Source organism: Sminthopsis crassicaudata, chromosome 4, assembly GCF_048593235.1.
Source record: "Sminthopsis crassicaudata isolate SCR6 chromosome 4, ASM4859323v1, whole genome shotgun sequence".
Classification (NCBI taxonomy): Eukaryota; Metazoa; Chordata; class Mammalia; order Dasyuromorphia; family Dasyuridae; genus Sminthopsis; species Sminthopsis crassicaudata.
Window position 1 is genome coordinate 142,361,029 of NC_133620.1, and position 15,594 is coordinate 142,376,622.

At 35.9% G+C, this 15,594-nt stretch overlaps 1 protein-coding gene and 1 pseudogene across 3 annotated transcripts in view; one reads left to right on the plus strand and one right to left on the minus strand.

Moving 5' to 3' along the window:
• Positions 1-15,594, minus strand: part of AKAP12 (A-kinase anchoring protein 12) — a 120,584-nt gene that overhangs the window by 18,493 nt on the left and 86,497 nt on the right. Inside the window, exon 1 of one of the 3 annotated variants that reach the window (XM_074309553.1) lies at positions 1,452-1,545. The exons of the other annotated variants lie outside the window; for them this stretch is intronic. Coding sequence (XP_074165654.1) covers positions 1,452-1,473 — 22 coding nt within the window. The 5' untranslated portion in view covers positions 1,474-1,545. Of the gene's footprint in view, positions 1-1,451; positions 1,546-15,594 lie in introns of those variants that run through there. 3 annotated transcript variants of the gene reach the window in all.
• LOC141565856 (histone PARylation factor 1 pseudogene) lies at positions 8,406-9,753 on the plus strand (annotated as a pseudogene).

Below are 15,594 nucleotides of genomic sequence, written 5' to 3' on the forward strand. Positions count from 1 at the left end.
CAGATTCATACATTTCAAAGCAGAAGAGACATGAAAAGTCTTTTAGTTTAATTTCCCCTTTTACAGATGAGGTTAAGTGGTCAAACAAGTGTAAGTAACTCTGACTCCAAATCCAGTACTCTCTTCCAGTGATCGCTTGACTTCCAATTTAATTTTTCATATTTTCATACTGTCTTCCCGGGAAAGACCTCCATGCATGTATTTGCCCATTCCAAGTTGGGGAAATAGCATGGAGAACGCTAAAACCAGAAAACCTAGATTAAAGTTCCATCTCTGAATCCACTATCACACCCATGTTGAGGCTGGGAAGTGGCTAAAGTTCTTGGTCTGGAGTTCCATCAGTTTCAAGCACTTCATTACCCCGGCTGTGTCATTTAACCGTGTAAATGGGGATATCATCACCTACCTGCTGTGAGATCAAATGAGATAATAACTGCAAAGTGTTTACCAGAGTGTCTGGTATACCGTAAGCTCTAAGTAAACATCTGCTATTAATAGGTTGTCGTGGAAGGATCAAGAGAGGTAATAATTGCAAAGCATAGTACCTGACACGGTAAGCTCCGCACAAATGTTGTTACTGTTGTTGTAAAGCACTTAGCACATTGCCTGGAATATCATAAATATTTGTTTCCTTTCTTCCCAAATCCCTATGTTCCAAAACCCACTGAGCATTAACAACTACTCCTTTCCTTACAGGAAGCTGGTAACCATCCTCATTGTTGTCTGTATTGATCACATCATCAGCAATGCATTAAAGACAGACTAGTACTCAGAAGAATAAAAAACAATTTCGCAGCACAACCACATTAAGTATTTTGAGAGTGAAGATCCCTTAATTACACATTAATAAGGCTCTGGAAGAGGAAATAAATCCTGCCCCGCATCTCTGAAGATGCTTCACCGGGATGTCCTTGAACTTGCACTTTAACTACACTTGAGCCTCCACAGGGCTCCCCCTCGTTCCCCACTCTGCCTCCCCGGTGAGATGCGGGGGTTAGCCAGATGGCCTCGTTCCCTCAACAGGACAGAAGAAGCTGGCCACCTTCTCTGGGCATCCCCAGAACACGGCTCGGGCAGAGGCCGCAGGCCTCATCCTGGCACCAGGCCCAGCCACGGTAGCAACAGAAGGTCTGGGCCTAGCCCTGCTCTCCGGACCTTTTCTAACAGTTTATGGCCCCGGGGCCTGCGTGGATCACAGGTGACAGCCCAAGCCCAGGGCCAACCTGCTGCCTCCTCACGGTGGCACACGACTGACCGTGGCCCTGGCTGGGCTTCCCCTCCAGTTTGCTCACCATCCCTACCATGCCCCACCCATCCCCTCCATTTTCCTCCATCTCACAAGCCTTCCCCAAAGCTTGGTCAAGCTAGGTCATTTCGGCCAAACTGGAATGCCAAGACTTCCCCAAGTCCTCCCCCGAGAAAGAAGGCAGTTAAGTCCCCTTTCCACTCACAGCAGTTGCTCCACCACGGCATCGTGCAGTTTAGCCCGCCAGGTTCTGCCCGGGCTGAGACCCTATGGGAGCCCCGGAGGATCAAATGGGAAGCTCTCCCCAATGTGCTCCACCACTAGATGGAGACTTTCAATACCCCTTCCCTCCTACCTCCACCCCCCTCCCCTCCTTCCCCTCCCCTCCCTCCCACCCCCCTCCCCTCCTTCCCCTCCCCTTCTGCGTTCCCCCCTCCCCCCGCCAATAGAAGCCTCTTAAAGATATCTATGGCAGGGCAGGTGAGAACTAATGAGAACTAATAATGTGTGGGTCCCTGCGTGCCTAGGTGCATGCGGATACATGGGTATGGGTGTGTAAAGAAAAGGGGGGGGAGTGTAAAGAAGAGGGGGAGGGTGTGGGTGTGTAAAGAGGGCGGGGTGTGAAGGAGAGAGTGTGTGTATCTGTGACTGTGTGCTTAAACCTCCTTGTGTGAGGGATCCCTTTTGGCAGGGATTCTTAACTTGGGGGGTAAGGGGAAGAATGTGTGATGGGGCACCTTTTGCAGTACGGGGATGCCTATGGACCCTTCTCAGGAAAAAAGATTTTTCTTTTTTTACTGAGGCAATTTGGGGTTTAGTGACTGGTCCAGGGCCACACAGCCAGGACGTGCTAAGTGTCTGAGGTCAGGTTTGAACTTAGGTTCTCCTGACTTCAGGACTGGTGCTCTATCCACTATCTAGCTGCCCCTTTTTAAATGAACAAAATAATATGTTACAAAGAAATACAATTATTTTGAAATACAAATTAAAAGAAGTATTAAAATATATATTTTTTAAATACCAGACTCACAGAACCCCAGTGAAGAACATCTGGTTAGAAGCTATTACTATAGAATCAGCTCCTTGAGGAAACTTCATTTTTGTTTTCTAATCTTTGAAGCCCCCAGCACCATGCATGGCGGCATTTATCCTGATGTATTGCACAGGCAGAGACTGGCTGACCACTTTTTGTCAGCTATATTAAGAGTGAGGATTCATCTGATTTGTATATTGGATGAGGTCCAACTCTCCAATTCTGATTCCGAGATTGATTGGAAGAAACCGAGTACTGAAGAAACAAAGGCACAAGGATGATGGGGGTGAGGGAACCTACAGGATAAAAGCCTGCCTCTTTGTCAGAAAGACCTGGGGTCAAGGCTCAGTTCTGGTACATACTAGCTATTCCACCAACATTCAGGGCCCCAGGCAACTCTCAGGCTATAAATTGTGGAAACAAGTATAACATTTTGTTTCAAGTATATAATTCAAATTTATCATCCAATCAGGATTCTGATAGCTTTTCTCCATTGACCCCCAGGATACTCACTTCTTTCTTTCTGGTTTCCTCCACTCCAGCTCCAGCCCTCAAATTACAGGTCAAACACACTAGCTTCCAAGCATCTGAGTTCCCATGACCTACTGCACTGCTTCTCAGCAACACAGAGATGACTATAACCCTTAACATCACTCACAAGCAACTGCCACTATGTTCCAGAACTCTGAAATTCCTTTATCAAAGCATAATCTTTTAATCATTCCATCTTTCCTCCTTTGCCTTACAACGCTAATCCTTTCCTCCTATCCCTTCAATTCTTTGCCAGGTCATTATCCCTTTATGAGCAACATTCAGCCTTTCCCCATTTTGGCCCATTCTTGAACAAGTTCAAATCAATAGCATTCTTTATATAGTCCAGTTCTTTGCCAGATTATCCTGAAATCAAGCATCAAGTCTGAAGCTGTTCTAGGTATACTCCAAATAAGTATAAAGTTTTGCTTCAAGTATATATTTCATACAATTAAGAGCCAAGTATATTTCTTTCTCATCTTAGCTACATATCTCTCACAAACTTTTCCATTATTATATTTGCCATTTTCCATAATGACTACTTCTTTCTGTAGTTCTCTTTTTATTGGCTGCATAAAACATCATTTTTATACTTAGTTCTTGGATGATACTTTGCTTATCTCCCACAAATTCACAGAGAATTAATATTATTGCTGATGTTTTGGAAGATAACAAAAGCACACAATCATGAGGCAAAAAACATAATACATCACACAACAAACATTTATTTTAAGGCCTGGGTCTCTAAACTATTTTGAAATCAAATTCAAACCAAACATTTATTTATAAAATTCCTATCATCTTCAAGATATTGGGAAGGACACAGATAAAATTTTAAAGTCCTTAATGCTCAAAGAAAGAACTTTGGAGGGCAAAAAAGAGAAAGGGATGGATTTCCCCATTACACAAATAAAATTTTACAGCATAATCTGAGGGAAGATCAGAAAATTCACATAAAATGTTTACTTTCCTCACAGTTTTTTGGATGATCTTTTTTCCCCTATGGATGGAAAGAAATCTCTTTCCCTCTTTTCCATTTAGTTTTCACATAGCTAATATTCCTAAATATCAAAAAAGATCAAAGGATAATTGATTTTTTCTGACTAGAACTTATTTTTAATTTGTAAAATCTGAAAGTCAATCTGCCTCCCCCATGGTTTTCTTCAAATCAATGAAGACATGCTTCAGAATTATAAACTGCTCTGGAACTAATTTCATTCATAAGAATTTGGATAAGTAGCAAAAGAGATAAAAATTGAAGAAGAAAGGATATGGTTCTGACTTATGCACAATTTGCTAAATAAAATGAGGTTTTATATATATATATATATATATATATATATATATATATATATATATATATAATATATATGTAGTGCTTTGAAAAACTTGAAGTGCTATAACAATGTAAGCTATAAATATACTAGATTAGTTGTGAAAAGTTAAGGTAGTTTCCTGCTATTAACTGTATAAATTTTATATGAATTATTGTTATTGTAAAATTATTTCCTCAGAACCCAAGTAATGAATTTTCTTTATATATCCACTTAAACCAAATCCTTCCCCCATTCATCAAATATTTGTTTTCTTTTCCCACAGTCTCCAACAGTTCTTTTTTTCTTACATTCATATTCACACAAAAGCATTATGTGTCTATCTTTAACACTAAAGACCCTTGAGTCTTACCCAGCTCCCTGGAGAAAGTTCTCCTGAACTCATCTAAGCAGTAGGGAATACTATTATCCTGCTTAAAAGAAAATGCTCTCCCCACCCCCTTGCAAAAGTCAATGTCCCTATAACTTTGCAGTAACACACAGTGGGTACTTAGTAAATAAATGTTTGCTAATTTAGTGTTCTTTTTTTTTAAAAACCTTATTACTTCCACTGAACAGAGGCAGAGAGGAGTAGAGATGGGATGAAGAGGCAATTTTGCCAAAGGGTGTAAAGAAAAATCTATTCAAACTTTTATACCTACAGGAAAATTGCCAAAGGCCAAAACAAGCAAAAAAAGGTGTGGTAGAAATTAACACAGAATTGCAGCAATCATTTTTAAAGGTTTTTTTTTTCTTTTTAAACTCTACAGAGAAAATAAAAATAAACTATACAGAGCAGGACATGCCTAAAATAATATGTCACTATTTATAAAGCCATAAAGTGATCTGTCATAAAAAATCTTTTGAATCTACACTAGCAAAAGAAAATGTCCTTAATGCCAAATATTATTATTCACAACTTTTTTCCAAAGGAAAAGGCACTAAATCTCATTCTAATCTGAACATGTAAGAGGATAAAAGCTAGAATAAAGTAGCAATGGACAACAATCGGCCATCTGATACATGTGTCTTCCATCTTAAGTGTTAGAATATGCCCCGTGGCAAAATATATAGCTTTTCAAACTATTTCAGTGTCTACAAAACATACAACATAGTACCTGACCTTACCAGCAAACTCAGTGAATTCAAATTTCCACTGAAGATTAAATTCCTCTTTAAAAAAAAAAAAAAAAAAAAGTTGCCTAACAAATTACATGATCACTAAGGATTTTTTAAAAAATAAGTATTTCAACTAATAATTCCACACACATTTTGAAGGAATACATTTGAACAGCTAACCACTTTTCATCAACAATGAATGAGGAAGATTCCATGAATAGTTTCTTCAGCTGGTGGGGCAAAAGGAACAATTATTGGAATGGGACTTAGGAAGTCTGGATCTTAATTGTGCAAACTTGACCAAATTTCTGGACCTCAATTTCCTCATCTGTAAAATGAGGAAATTAGATTGGACAATTTCTAAAGGTCTCACTTTAGTGAGTTTTGAAATTCTATCTTCTCAAATCACCACAAATCTCAACTCTGTAGAGCTTAGATAAGCACATACCTCCTGGCTTTCAAAATTTTAATTAACAGACAGATCAACACATGAAACATACACACATATGAAGTCCTCCCCCTCAGAAATTTTGTGTAATTTTGAATTTAAATTCTCTTTTAGTATAAAAAGGGCAAAATTCTTAAAGCCTTAAACTGCCAGTATACTTAATTTTTTATGACTAGGTTACATAATCCATAGATTACATAGCTGTAAAATCCCCAATACAAAGGTAAAGTCTATTTTAATGGGAAAAGGTGTCAATTGCCAAGCTTACCTTTTAATCTCATCTTTAAAATAAAACTATTTGTTGAAGAAAATGATTTAAAAGTCAGATATCAAAAAAATTATGTTTTATGACTTTAAAATGTGATCTTTGTGATTTAACAATATTATAATTGTTATTTTAATGTATTAAGGATTCAGGATTTAATGTATTAAGAATTCCAAATCCAAATAGTATAACAATATTACCGATTTAAAACAATTTAATAACTTGGCTTATATTTTCAACTATAGTTAATACTATTAGTATTCTACTAATACTAATATATAATAATACTCTTAGTATTATACTAATACTAGTATATAATCACACTAATAGTTGAGTTTTCTTCCAAAAAACCCCCAGTTTCTTAGTGTACAGTTCTAACCAAATGAATACTTTAAGACAGCAGATGGCAGTGTCATACTATTTTGATATCTCTAAATCAGAATAATCACAATTTACAACTGCAGCAGGGTTACATATCTTAATGGTGGTGTCAATTTGGAAAATTGCCTATAAACTAAATCTCCTATATTGCTGCCTATTCTTCCATTGCTTTCTGCTTGATAGGGCAGATAGGGGAGGGGAAAGGGAGCCCACTGCCAAGGTTAACCACTTAGAACATGGAGAAGGGGAAAAAGCATTGGGATTTGGAGTCAAAGGACCTGGCTCCCCATCTCTGTGACAATTAAACCATACTACAATTAAGTCTCTTTATGACCTCTGGGCCTCACTTTGCTTATCCATAAAATAGACTTCCAAATCTAAATTATTCTATAATCCTGAAATCCCCTCCTTTCCCCCTACAGTTTTAATTCAAAGAATTCCAGTCTACCAATTTACAGGATAGAAACACAGGATCAAATTTAGACAAAAATATTTCTTAAATAGCAGCTTGGCCATTTGGGAAGAGCTTGAGCTCTTCAATTTAAATAGGCATGGTACACAGTAAACATATATTCAAGGTATCATCATAGATACTCAATATACAGAACAAAATAGTACCTACTCTCAAAGCTTATAGTCTTTTGGGAGAGGGGGCAAGAATATGGTTACAGCATACACAAAATCCTGGGTAAAATGAGAGAGAGAGAGTATACTAACAAATTAGGGGAAGACAGAGATGGGGAAGGCTCAATAAAATCCAGTTCTAATAGTCCAATTCTATAAGAATTCTTGAGAAATAGAAATCAAGCATACTCCATATATGTAGTAGAAAATATTTTACTTTGGTCGTATTGAGTTTTACCATGCCTGTAGGACTTTCAAAAGAGGATGACCAATAAGCAATTCACTCTGTAGGAATGAAATTCCTGAGAGAAATTAGGATTGAATAGATTTGGGAATAATCTTCTTTGGAATAAAACAAAATATATAGGAGCAGATGAAATCTTAAAGTAAAAAATTAACAGATAACTAGTAACTAAGGGCAATGATGCCATGAACATGCGATAAATTACATCCAAAGGAGAATAAGAGCATAGTGGCTTTTATAGTGGCATGGAAACCAAAAATTAGAAGTTAAGAATGACCTTCAAGTCATTGGATCTTATTAATAACACATTCTCATATCATCCTACAGAAAGATATTTTAGCAGTTTAATGGAGAGGCCCCAAAATTTAAGTGTTAGGGATTGAAAACTGAAGGGGGGCCATAAAAATAAAGGACTATTACTTTTGGTAATGAAAGGACTATTCCTTTTTGGTATTGACAGGAAAGAACTACATTTTGAAGGAATAGCAGTCAACTGGATTAACTCTAGTTTTCTAAGAATGGGTTTAATCTGAACATATATATATATATATATATTTGTAGGTAACACGAAAAGTCCTTTGACTTTTTTTTTTGACTAAAGATCCAAATATTCTGCTTTGAAAAAAATGTTTATGGGAGTAGCCACTAAAAAGCTAGATCACCAAAAAGCTACAACACCATTAAAGATGAGGTAAATAAAAATAGTTAGCAAACAAATAAGTGTTTTCAATAAGAATGAGATACTAAAATAAATGAGATAAATGTTATGAGGTTAAGAAGGTAAGTTCTGAGATGGTGCTGGAATCTTCACTGTTATTTGAATAGGCAGACAAAAGGGAGCTTTCAAAATAAGGAGAATAACGAGAGCAAATTAAGTGTATTTGAGGAGACTAAAACACCCTGGTTAAAGTGGAAGGTTCATTTTGGAAAAGAAATAAAAGAAACAGTGATGGTAGATTATGGAGTTATTTTACCACCCAGTTGAAGAATGCTACTCTACTATAAGCAATGGTTTTCCACTTGAGAATTTTAGCACAGAAGTGAAATGATGATAATGGTATTTTGAAAAGATTAATTTGAAGATTAAGGCAGGGGAAAATTCAAGGTAATTTCAAATATTCAACTTTGTAACTAGAAAATGGTGTTATATGGAGACTGAGAAATTGGGAGTGAAAGCTTTAAGACAAGAAGAGATAGAGTTGGCTTGGCACTCGGAGTGGAGGCGGTTGCAAGGCGCCTGTGGGACCGCCGCTTCCCTAGGCAAGTGGCAGGATGAGAGGCCGCAGGAAGCGCAAGTCCCGAGATGGGGCCGGGTCGCAGAGTAAGAAATCAAAATATAGTAAGAAGAAAGGAACTACCCGGGCAGATATCTCAGATGATATTCGACAAGAAGTGGAAAATCTCTATAAGCTCTCAATGCCTGAAGATTTCTATCACTTTTGGAAGTTCTGTGAAGAACTTGATCCTGAAAAACCAGCTGATGCACTATTAACAAACCTTGGACTCCAACTTGTTGGTCCTTTTGATATCCTTTCTGGAAAACACAAAGTGGAAAACAAATCGACTGACCTAAATTTTAACCTTCACTGGAGGTTTTACTATGATCCTCCTGAGTTCCAGACTATTATTACTGGAGATGACAAAACTCAGTTTCACATGGGATATTACAGAGACTCACCTGATGAACTTCCTGTATATGTTGGTGTAAATGAGGCAAAGATAAATTGTACAATTGTTCAAAATGGAGACAATGTATTTGCTGCAGTCAAATTATTTTTGGTGAAAAAAATTAAGGAGGAAACAGATAAAAAGAAAACTGATGTTTTGAAGAACATAGATGAAAAACTAACAGAAGCAGCCAAAAATCAGGATTTTTCCTTGGAACAAAAAAGCATGAGCATGAAACAGAGAGATAAAAAAGTAGTGACAAAGACTTTTCACAGTGCAGGCCTGGTTGTCCCTATAGATAAAAATGATGTTGGATACAGAGACCTCCCTGAAACAGATGCTAATCTTAAAATAATTTGCAAAATGATTGTTGAGGCTTCAAGTGATGAGCAGAGATTGAAAGCATTTGCCCCCATTCAGGAAATGGTGACTTTTGTTCAATTTGCTAATGATGAATGTGACTATGGAATGGGACTTGAGCTAGGAATAGACCTTTTTTGCTATGGCTCCCAGTATTTTCACAAAGTTATTGGTCAGCTTCTACCTCTTGCCTATAAGCTGTTGAAGAGGAATTTGTTTGCAGAGATCATTGAAGCTCATTTGGCCAACAGAAGCAAAGAAAATATAGATCAACTTGCAACATGAATAGAAAATGGTATAAAAGTGTTTGCTTTAAAAATGTTAAATGTAGAACTAACTTTTGCAACATGACAAAAAGATGGTACAAAATGTTTTTAAATGTTAAATGTTTGATGTTTAGAGCACTAAACTATTAAAGGGAGTTGGGGGGTTGTTTTGTTTTTTTGAAAGAAAATTTGAAAGCTGTGATTAAATAAAGCTTATAACAAATTGAATAAAAAAAAAAATAAAAAAAAAAAAAAGACAAGAAGAGATAGAAAAAGTTATGTAAAGTTTAATAGACATATCCTTAAAGAAATATCTTAATAGGTCATTGGAGATAAGGAATGCAAATCAAGTGAGAAACATTAAATATATTAGGACATATTAGCATAAAGGTGAAATCCTGAGTGTGATCAGACCAATATTTCCCTGATGCAAATTCTTTCCTCCCATCCAGAACATGGAGAGTCTTTACCTAAAAAGATAAAGTAGTATCAATCTATCTCCATCATGCCAACAGTTGTCCCTGGAACCTGATTGGCCTCAGCTTCCCAGAGCATAAAAAGAAAGTCCCAGTCACATGGAGTTAAATCTCAGCCTTGATGGGTGTCTAAAATCAGTGTCCTTGTTGCATGTCCTCGCTGTGTCAGGGCAAAATATACCTTCTCTTATAAATAATCAGGAACTTTAGAGTGCCTCATGTCATTCCAACAATAAACCTGTACTAAGATGCCTCCAATAGTCAAAAAAGGTCAGGTACTTGAGGGAATGAGTAGAAAAAAGCATTGTCAAGGACTGGGTTTTAGGATGCATACTATTATTGGCTGAACAAATCAAGAGGATTTACCTCACTATTTTGTTGTGGTTGAGTCACTTTTTAGTTGTGTCCAACTCTTCATGACCGCCATTTGGCGTTTTCTTGGCATTCTTTGTCATTTCCTCCTCCAACTCATTTTACACATCAGGAAACTGAGGCAAACACAGTTAAGTGACTTGACCAGGGTCACACAGCTTGTATCTAAGGCCATATCTGAGCTCGGAAGCCAGGCTCAGGGTTCTATCTACATGCCAGCCCCTTACTAGCTATAGCAGCATTTAAACAGTGTTCTTGCATTCCTCACTTCACTAAATTTGGCAGTTCAAATGCCTCTAGAAGCCAATAATTTAGAAGTCTGGGGGCCAGTAAAATGGGGATTAATGTGTAGTCATATGCACTGGCTTTGTTCCCGTTTTTTCACTTTTCTTTCATTTTTAATTTCCTTGATATTAGGATTAGGGAATGGCCCTGTGATTTCATTACGTAGTAAAGGCCTCCTTACATCTTTTGGACTTAGAAAATTGCTTAGAGGGACAGCTAGACAGTGCAGTGGATAAGGCACCAACCCTGAAGTCAGAAAGACCCAAGTTCAAATCTGCCCTCAGACACTTAACACTTCCTAGCTGTATGGACGTGAGCAAGTCACTTAACCCCAATTAACTCGGGGAAAAAAAATTGCACTGAGACAGCTAAATATCTTGTCAAAGGTCAAATAATATGTGTTAAAAAAAATAAATAAATAGATAGCTTCTCTGATCCAAGGTTAGTTCTCTATGTCACATTAGCTTTATTAAACAAAGTTATTACCAGGGCTGCCACCCTTCTTTGGAAATGAACACTCCCAATGTAGCAGTCTCACTTTATCAAATATTTCAACATGAATATAAATTCACTTTCCACCAGCAGCAAAAGCTTAAAGATTTGTACCTGCTTGAGAATAAAAGTTAATAGCATTTATACTTAACATTTTTCTATTTTTTTCCCCCACAAATGATATTTTTACTTGGAATAGAGTATTTCTGCCTTTTCTAGATCAAGAAAAGAAAGATACACATGAAAGAATATAAGTTGATTAGGATATAGATAAAATGACTTCTGTTTATTTAGTCTGCTGAAGACAACATCTTCAGCTATTAAGTCCATTGAATCTATCTAGTACCTATGCCATTACCTGTCATTCATTATTTATAACATCATAACAAGTAGTAGGGATACTGCCTACATACTTACTAAGCAATCCGGACATCCTTCTGGTTTCCTGGAAAGTACATACCAATCAATAACAATGACCCAATTGCAATAGCAACATTTGAGAGGAAATGACAATGACAAATTTGTCATCTGGTAACAGCATAGCTCCACCATAAACTTCCCCTTTATCTTTATCTAGACAATCATGTCCTTAAAATGTGAATTATGGAACAGAAAGGAAAACGGTTTTCTTACTACTTCTATTTTTTTAGGATAAGATATACTTCTCTGGATTTCTTGATGCCTTTGTTCATATAGAAAAAAAGGAAGCATAATGAATGAAGGTTTCCAGTTTTAGATTTTAGGTTTTTTATTTTCCTAGGTATCCCATTTGTTAACTTAGCTCCTTTGACATATTTTTAAGGGTTTAACGATATGGGGGAAAGGGAGAAGGGAATGCCATAAAATGAGAAGCATTTTTAAAGTTTAAGGAATTCTGGAATCATGTTATATTGATGTAATGATAAGGTCTATTTAGTAGAAAGTCAAATGACTTTAAAAGACATCAAATGCTATGTTCTTTAATAATAGGAAGCATTTCTATAATAGGAAGCATTTATATTCTATTTTTAAGGTTAGCAAAGAACTGTACAAATATTATCCTCATTTGATCCTCAAAACAATTCTAGGAGGGTAGGTATTATTATCCCCTTTTGCAGATGAGGAAATTAAAGTAGATACCAGATTTGCCAGGGGTCATATAGCTGGCCTGAGGCTAGATATCAGCTCCATCCATTGCACTATCTAGATTTACAAACAAACAAACAAAAAAAAAAAACACCAGAACTTCAAAAAATTAATTATTTTATGGATATATACATAAGGAGCTTAATTAAAATATGCCCAATTATTTTTCCATTAGTTCTCTACAAGAGGAAGAGGTGTGACAGGTTATGATATTCCTAACTTGACAAAATTGACAATGAAAAGCTAAAAAAGCAAAGAGACTATTGAAGGTCAAATGCCACTATTTATATTTGAACACACACACATACACACACACACACACACACACACACACACACACACACACACACACACCTGTTTTCAACATTTTTTAAACTGCATTTTTGAAGCATAATTGTAACTAAAAAAAAAAAAAAAAAGGGGGGGGGGGAGTCGTCTTCTGATACTCCATGTTCTCAATATTAACAGCGTGACCTCTAAGAGCATTTCCAGTTCTAAATCTAAGATTTTGTACCTTTGAGTTGTTATACACTAGCCCTCAGAATTAAATCAGAAAAAAAAGTCTCCAGGTTAAAAAATTCTATGGTTCTTAATTTCCAATGCACTACTATTTCCCATTTTCCCAATTTCACTCACGATCTGTCTCTTAGATAATTCCAAATAACTAAATTATCTTTCACATCTGCCAAGGAGCCCTAAAAACTAAAGTATATGACTGCTGGGCACTACCTCATTCTGAATTCCCACTGCATATTCACTGACAATCTTCTGAAAGATGATTTAAATGAAATGAATGTAAAAGTAAATCTTTGCCACAAAAAGGCTCTACCCAAACACCTGGTGACTATTAATGGCATAAGCTGTTGTTTTCAGTCAGCATTTTTATCAACTCACAATTTCATCCCATAAAGAGATAGACAAAGAGATAACAATAGAACATTTTATTTCATTTGAAAATTTCTCAGAAACATATAATTCCATATGAAGCAGGTTTAATGGTTGGAGTTGAAGTGGTCTGATTTTATTCAAATATAATGTTAAAAGAAATGTGAGGGGTCAACATTATTTTAAAATTAGTGAAATGTGTCTGTTTTTTATTATGGAAAAAAAGGCATATTATTGACACATCCATTATTTGAGAAGATTAAGAGCCATTTCCTTGATTTGACCTTTACTTTCGATAAGCAGAGGCTAAACTAACTTTCTGATGATCAGGGATGGTCTGTAATAGCTTGTCCTGTAATAGTTAAATCTAAAGCACTTCATGGGCTTGCAGTCAACCATGTCGACATCTGGAACTGGTTGACTATTTCCCCAAAGATTTGTAACACAGCTCTGGAATTTTTCCAAGAATTCTCCACATTCTAAATCCATCCGTTATGTCCTACACACCCAACTCCCCATGTTCCAAAACCTAGTTACCATTAAAAAAAATCCATTTTTTAAACCTCAAAAGAAAGTAGTAATCATCTCCAACATATCTGGGTTTTGTTGTATGTCATATTCTTCTGCTTAATGATCCTTTAATGAGTCAGGCCTATTAGCAACGTATTGAGGCTGAAACTCCCATCAATTTAGGTTTCCCCAAACTAATATTTGCAAGCAAACAAACAAAAAAAAAAAAATTCCATAAAGATGGCATGGTAAATGTTTTAAGATGAAGATCTCTAAATGATTTTTGCAGAACAAATCATATCCTAATTAGATTCTGGACAATTAAAAATTTATCTTGATTATTAGTTCATTTTAACTACTAAAACTTCTTAAAGTGATCTAGATATTATAGATGAAATACCTTAGTTTTTTTCTTGTCATTTGACAAATTGATATCACCCTAGCATATGCTTTGGATCAGAGAGCATCAACCTGGTATCCATGCAATTATTTATCCAAAAATTTAAAAATTAACTGTAGTATTCAAGTAATTATTCAAGTATAATTAGTTTCATATATATATTCCTATATATTTCATTTTATGCATATAAGTTCATCCATAATCTTCATCAGTCTCCCAAAAGGATCCATGACCCAAAAAGAAAAAAAAAAATTAAGAATACCTGCTTTTGAGGACTTCATAAATTAGAACATGACAATTAGTTCTTTTACCCTGTAATGTATTCGAAGTGCCTTTTTTGAACATGATACTGTTTATATACGAAGACCAAAAATGATACTCTCTTCAAAAGAGCTTACATTTTACTGAAGGGGGAAAAAATACATGTTTAAGGTAATTTGGAAAGAGAACATCAACAATTAACTACAGGTAAGTGGAGTGAGAGTCAGAAAAGATTTTTAGGGAATAAATAACACCAATCTTGGAAGAAAAGGGATAGGAAATATTTATATATACTCACATATTAAGTGTATATACATGTGGGTAGATACATATATATATATGTACACACACACACACACATACACACACACACCATACTATACATAGTTACTGTATATACTTAAATATATATAGTAACTATATATAGACATGTTTAATGTTCCCTGATGATTCACAACTTAAATCCATTTATCTCTGTTTTCATTTTTTGTCTATCCATCAATAAAATCATCAACTATGTGATCATTGACACTAATGAAATTTGGGGGTCGCCTGAAAAGAAACAAAATGTCTGATTTTTTTTTTCCCTCAATACATTCTTTCAAGTCCTAAAGTATTCAGGAAATTCAAGTTCTCCTGACTCCAAGGTTGGGTACTATATCCAATGTACCACATAGCTGCCCCCCCTCCATACACATACATACATACATACACACACACACACACACACACAAGACTTACAGGTTTTTGCTTTGGTTAATCCTCTACCTCCTTCAGCAATTTCAAGAAGTAGTTGCTATTCTTAGACCTTTAAAAGATTTATTTTATTAAATGCATTCTCCCTTCTCCTCCACACACATAACACAGAATATGAACCTTCATCATATGAAGCTCAACATATGAAATTCTAATCCATGTTTAATTTTAGTCCTCTTAAGGAGATTTTTCTTGAGTATAGCACTGCTGTATACCATGTTGTCTAATAATATATGTATATAAAATAAATATTTGTAATACAAATCACTCAACAAGCATTTATTAATCTTACTGTGTGCCAGGAGCCCTACCAAGGTATAGGGAATGCCAAGAAAGAACAAAAATAGCCCTCATACTAAACAGACTGTTAATTAACAAAATAAATATAAAGTAGAGAAGGAAGGTATTAGCAAACTGGGAGGAAGGGAAAGTAATCTGAAGAGAAAGTACTGAAGGTGCTGCCTAAGTATAGTGAATCTTGAAGATGAAGGTGAGGAGAAAATGCATTACAGATCTGGGGAATGAGCAGTGCCA